A 6,379-nucleotide genomic window follows, 5' to 3' on the forward strand; every position below is an offset into this window, starting at 1 on the left:
ACAACAACACACAGGCCAAAACACAAACAGAAATTCTGTCACAGAACCGAAGTTTCAAAAGGAGAAAATACTGGCATTAGCTTTGTTGTCAGAGAAGATAGTATTTCAACTTAGCATATCTCCTTAATATCTGATGACACAATGGGGTCATTTTTGGATCTATTACAGTAAATATATTACATATTTGACCTTTAATTAAAAAGTGTGCTACATTGGCTCCACTACAGCTCTGTCTGTCCCTCTGCTTTCACTCACCACTGAGTCTGACTTAGGTTGAGGGGTGGCAGTAGCTCAGTCTGTAGGGCGTTGGGTTGGGAACCAGAGGGTCACTGGTTCAAGTCCCCGTATGGACCAAAAAGTAGTAAGGGTGAATTGGTTGCTGGAGAGATGCCACTTCACCTCCTGGGCACTGCCTGATGCTGTTGAGCAAGGCACTGTACCCCCCCAACCGCTCAGGGCGCTGGTTCAGCTGGCAGCCCACTCACTCTGACATCTCTCCATTAGTGCATGTACAGATCCTGTGTGTGTGTAATTCAGGACTGTGTGTGATTACTAACAAAGTGTGGACATAGAGTGTAAACTGTAATTTCCCCATAAACAAATTAAAATAAAAAATTGATGTTTCATTGTGTATTATGTAGAACGTTTCTAAGCTTTTAAACGTTTTTTGTTGGAGTTTGTAACATTACAAAATCTTTATTTTGACCTAAATATTTTCATTTTCACTGTAAATGCATATTGGTTCCTAATATCGGTTATCAGTTTCATCAATTACTAATAATCTGTATCGGTATCTGCCTTAGAAAACTACTCCATATAAAAGGGAAACTCCCAACTGGTAGGCGTATACGTTGTGATCAGGATGAATCTGTGCAGCATGTGCTGCTGGAGTATAGGGGCTATGAAAAGGGAAAGAAGAAACTGAGGGCAGCATTGAAAGAAGCAAAGTTAGTCGGAAATTTACTTCTCCACAATCCACTGCTCCACAATCCAGTCCGGTGGGTAGGTGGCGGTAATGCGCCTTAAAGCTGGTTGCCAACATCCAATTACAAAGCAGAAGAAGAACCCTTCGCTGCTGACGTGTAGCTAGGTAGGGAGCTAGTTAGCTAGTTCTACACATCCGTGGTAGAGTAGGGGAAGAGACTGTTGAGCTGTTTGTAGCACCTGACTATAAGCTAGCACTGTAGTTCTCTTTCTCACAAGCCTTTGCATAGACAGACCACTATGAAATTATCTGATTTGGTACAATAACAACGGAAGACAAACCGGGTCACTTGCACAGGTAGGGGACTCCTAATTAAATTTACAAGAGCTAACGTTAGCAGGCTCTAGTGCTAACCTAACTGTAACTTAGTTATCAACGGTGGCTAGTTAACGGTTAAATGATAATGACACAGTCCTTGACACATTAGCATTAAACGGTTGTATTGTAGTTAATTGACGTGTTCTTAAGGTATTGCTAAGAGCAAATGTTTTTTTGGATTTCTAAGTGATAAAGTTACAATTAGTGAGCACCATCGGTCACAGTGCTCATATAGTGAAGGTTAACAGTGCTGAGCCCCACACAGCCAAGGTAAATGCAGCCGTCTTCAGTGACTAAACTGGGAAAGGACTGCAAATAAAGACGGTTTTTTTTGCAGTTCATAGGTCAAAATTAGACATCATATTTACTATGTGGCCTCATTCATAAATATATCACACATGCTGTTCTGTCTCTTGCAAAGGCATGTACAATTATTATTTTTTAAATCCTGTGTGGCATAAAATAGATGTATAACCGTTATTGAGTATAATTTTGTCTGACATTATATTGATATATATGAATTAATATGATTTACATATAATATATGATTTACATCTTTTTCAGACATATCTGGTGTTTCCAGAGGTTTTCTATGTTTCTCCGAAAGTTAGAGCAACTAGAGGGTTTAAAGGTTATATGAGGCCACTAACAGCTGACCAAACAACATGCCTCTTGTCATTTATTAAAATTACAGATGTCTGTAGGTTTGAACATTTAGGATAATATAGATACATTCATCATTTGGCGCAACAATACATCCATGCTTAGGTGGCAGTAATGTACAACTGGTAAAACTCTGTTGCTGACCACCAAAGAAGTAAGGAGAAGATAGTTAAATACATTTTGGCTTTTTAGCAGTCTTTAGAAAACCCCATTGATAGCTTGATTTTTTTACTACAACTAAAACTTATGCAGCTGATTACTCAGCCTCGTTGAAATGAGTGCAGGTATTTATGAGTGATAAAAAGCAGTAATAATACTTCTTTATAAATATTTATATAGCGCCTTTCATACAAGGAATGGAAATTGCATAAGAAGATCAAAAACGGTGACAGGATACCATAATTAATGGATAATGAAACACACTTGAAGCAGTAGTGCGAAGCCTATAACCGGCAGTGAATCCATGTACTTTGGGCTGAAATTGAAAATGGGCAGGTGTGTTATATTTTAATCCTCTGCTCCTGACCCACATACCTTCCCTCTGCTCTCCAAGTGGCCTCCGTGTGAGGTATGCTGTTACGTAATATTAAGGGCTAAGAGGAAATGAACGAGGGTATGTTGAACCACTATTGAAACACGGCATCTGTTTTCCACAGGTGTGATTGAATGCAGCAGATGTATGAAGAAGTGTGGTGACTTATACAACAACAATGGGGAAGAGGAGGATGCCAGATCTGTACAGAGCCCCCTTTCCTTTATACTCCATTAAAGTGGATCCTAAAACAGGGCTTGTAATCACAGCAGGAGGAGGGGGGGCTTCCAAGACCGGCATAAAGAATGCTGTGGTAAGTACTGACTATCAAGTGTTTCGGTAATTAAACGGTTTAATAAAATACTCCGGTGGCCCTGAAAACGTAATGAAAAATTGCACAATGTACTGTATGCCACATAGATAATGAAGAATATCTTTTTCTGTATTTGGTTGTGTTTTGGGGGTATATAGGTGTGTGTATGCCCGAGCACCTACAATGTCAGTTGGCGAATAATTTATGGGCAGCAGACTGTTCCACACTAGTGGAGTAAAGCACCATAGTTGATCCGTAGTCCGTATGGATTAGAGCGTAGTAAGTCTTCCTCTATGAAACCATTCAAATTTCTTTTTAATTATATTTGAATATTTAATGCTCAAATGCAGTATGTTACTAAATATGTACTACACTACTCAGGCTTGTGCATTATCAATGCCATAATATCAGCATGTGGTTGTCTAAAGCAAATGTCATGTTCGGAAAGGTTGATATTTGCTCTATGAAAGACATTGACAAAGACAAAAACTGAGAACATTTACTTGATAATTTTAACCAAACGCAGATTTTTTTCTTTTTTTTTCTTTGGCACCTATAGCACATTGTGCATCACCACAAGCCTGTAAACATAGAGGCTTCAATGAAGAGAAGGGCGAGCATTGCAGTACATTGTTGCTGAACGAAGTTTATCGTCTCTGACTTTTGTACAGGCCACCGCCGAAATGAAAAATAACACAAGGCACCGCGGTAACGTAACTTTCCTACTTTGCTCAAGTTTATTAAACCGAGAGCATGGATTAGTTTTTGTTTTTTTTCTCAGCTGACCCCGGGGTGGCTCCGTAGCTAGCTGTTTCTCCAACTGTGAAAAAAGAAAAGAAAGAAAAGCTCCTCGCCGGCGCTAGTCACATTAGCTTTACCACGGACATTTGGACATCAAGCGTGAGTCCTGTTAGCATGTTGAGCCTCACTGCCCAGTGGATAGACAAAGACTTCACCCTTGCAAAAATTGCATCTGCAATATGTTTGTGAAATGGAAAATGCAGGTCATGCTACTTGTTGACAGTGACGGATGTTTAGGGTTACCTCTGATGTAAGGCATTTGGCAGACCTGTTTAAGTAGGAGATGATGTAAAAAACATTTACTTGAAAATGTAGTTTTATTTGTTTTACTCCTAAGAACTTTGAAGTATGAAGTCTAAACTTGTGGCATTTATTTTCCAAGTGAAATAATTTAACATTTTTCAGGGGTGAAAGTCTGTCTACTGTTGTGAAATGATTCATTTATGGTAAATAAAATGTTGTTTTTCTTGTGTATTGCCTTATCTACAACACATGAGTGTAATAAGGTAAATGTAGTTAAGGAGAGATACTTAAATTTCTCTTCAGTAAAATTAAAGTGTCGCCTATATTTATATCAGGGGAAAAATGTGTATATACTGTACATCAGTATTGGCATCGGCCAAGTTTGAAAACATCAGCATATCGAATATTGGCCAAACTACAATATTGTGCATCCCTAATATTAAATACCCTTTTTATAGTATCTGCTCTTAAAGAAAATTCACTTCCCATTGCCTATCAGTAGGCAATAATCAATAATGGTCTGTGACTGCATAAATGCAGAATCGTCCAGGTCCACATTGCAATACAATGATTAATGCAACCTGTTTCTTGCAGATTGTCAACTTACTGAGAACATAGCTGTTAGAAGGTAATTTATGAAGTCAAAGCTAACTCACAGCTGTAGGGCAGCTAACATTAACTCAGGGCGTTTTCACACCGACAGCCTTTAGTTCAGTTGAATCAAACTACAGTGTGTTTGCCCCGCTGGTGCGGTTTGTTTGCGCAGGTGACAACGCAGCAATCAAACTCAGTGCGCACAAAAACTGGTGGTGAGAACATAATTCGTACTTGAACCACAATTATACAAACTCAAGCAGTCTGAGCTATTGTCTCCTGTAGTCAGGTGTGTTTACCAAACTGTGATGCAGCAGAGCAGCGAATTGTAGCAGCTTGCAGTGTTTCCATCACAGAAATAGACTGCGGTGAAGCTTGCCATCCATCACTCGTATCTCCATGGTTAAACAAGCAGCCTCTAAAATTGGAGACGGACGCCGGCAGAGTAAAGTGAAGTCTCGGAGTCCAGAGCAGATGTAGGAACATCTCCTGCAAAACAATATCTGATAATTTTGATTAAATGAGCTGGACCAATAAGGGGGGCTGGGCGTTCTTTGGTATGCTTAGATTTTTCAAGTGTGAAACCAAACTGAACCAAACCAACCGAGGGCAAATCGTTCCAAGTTTACTTACTCACCAACGTATTCGGACCAAAGCAAACAAACTACAGGTGTAAAAACGCCCTTAAACTGTCTCCATGAAGTACCCAGCTAAGCAAATTAAAATCAGTTGTATGTTAAAGGGATATTTCACCGCTGGAAAGATAAATATACATTTAAATTTAAATGGGTCATTTAAATAGTAGAAATGTTTTTTTTTTGTTGTAGAAATTGGTACCTTCTAGTCCGAGAAAAGTCAGAAAATGTATTTTTGGCAGAATTTTTGGCCAGAATGCACTCCCAGAGGCCACTCCCAAGCCACACCTACCGGTTACAGACATAGCCAGTGAGGCAGTCAAGTCAAGTGTGTTTTATTGTCATTTCAACCAATACGAAACAACGTTCACCGTGGACATTATGTAAAACCACATACATTTACAGCTACATTTAGTGCACATACATTATAGGCTCCATAAAGTTCTGCTAACGCATTTGTCGCGTTAGCGCTTGGAGTAAACACTGTATATAACACAGCCTTGAATTTGCGTGGAATGTAGAATGGTCGGCATTTAACTGTCACAAACGTAGTAGTTGGATAAAACAAAAACAGTAGTTGGATAAAAGCACCCATTTCTGCACCAGCCCACCTCCATGAGTCTTACCCAACAGAGCAGCATCTGCTCGGAAAGCTAGCAAGCTAGGTAGCTGGAGTCTGGTACACTGTTCAAGCCATGTTTCCACGAAACAAAAACACAGCAGTCTCAGAACTCACGTTGTGAGTTTCGTTGAAGTTGGATGTAGTCCAGTTTGTTGTCTAATGAGCGGACACAGGTGGCCGGCTAGCGTTAGCTTTCCACCTTGCTGGAACTCCTGCCCTCGTCCCGCTTTCACGCACAGCGCTTTCGATGTCCCCTTACCCAGCTAGCGCCGTCTAGCAACTCCACAGGCTAGGGTGCTGGTCTCCGTAGCAGGCAAAGCTTGCATAGTGTGTTGAGTATTCCGTCTATAATAAAGTTTCCTGCATATTCTCCGATCTGTACCAATGTCCGGTAGTTGGAATGCACATAATTGTTATAAAAGTTTGCTGCTGAAAAGAGTAGCGTAGCTTCAAGATGGCTGATACTCTAATAACATCTGCTCTGATTGGGTAGCAACTAGGGATGGGCCGATTACCCGGCTGAAACAAGTATGCGGTACGGATAAAGCACTTTTGCCGAGTACAAGTATTATACAAGTAAAGCAAGTCAATATCTGTACTCGGATTCAATGAAAGTCTCCATGACTGTGTCTCCGTTCTGTGATAGGCTAGTCACAGTGCTAGTCACAGCGCC

At 40.3% G+C, this 6,379-nt stretch overlaps 1 protein-coding gene across 6 annotated transcripts in view; it reads left to right on the top strand.

The window, feature by feature from the left end:
* Positions 1–6,379, top strand: part of LOC116686434 (prolactin regulatory element-binding protein) — a 35,404-nt gene that overhangs the window by 8,402 nt on the left and 20,623 nt on the right. For 3 of the 6 annotated variants that reach the window (XM_032511438.1, XM_032511442.1, XM_032511443.1), the window contains exons 3-4: positions 1,111–1,282; positions 2,623–2,811. In XM_032511438.1, the coding sequence (XP_032367329.1) occupies positions 2,677–2,811 (135 nt within the window). In that variant the 5' untranslated portion in view covers positions 1,111–1,282; positions 2,623–2,676. The other 3 variants (XM_032511439.1, XM_032511440.1, XM_032511441.1) reach the window with 3 other exon arrangements.

The sequence above is a fragment of the Etheostoma spectabile genome, unplaced genomic scaffold (assembly GCF_008692095.1).
Source record: "Etheostoma spectabile isolate EspeVRDwgs_2016 unplaced genomic scaffold, UIUC_Espe_1.0 scaffold376, whole genome shotgun sequence".
Taxonomy (NCBI): domain Eukaryota; kingdom Metazoa; phylum Chordata; class Actinopteri; order Perciformes; family Percidae; genus Etheostoma; species Etheostoma spectabile.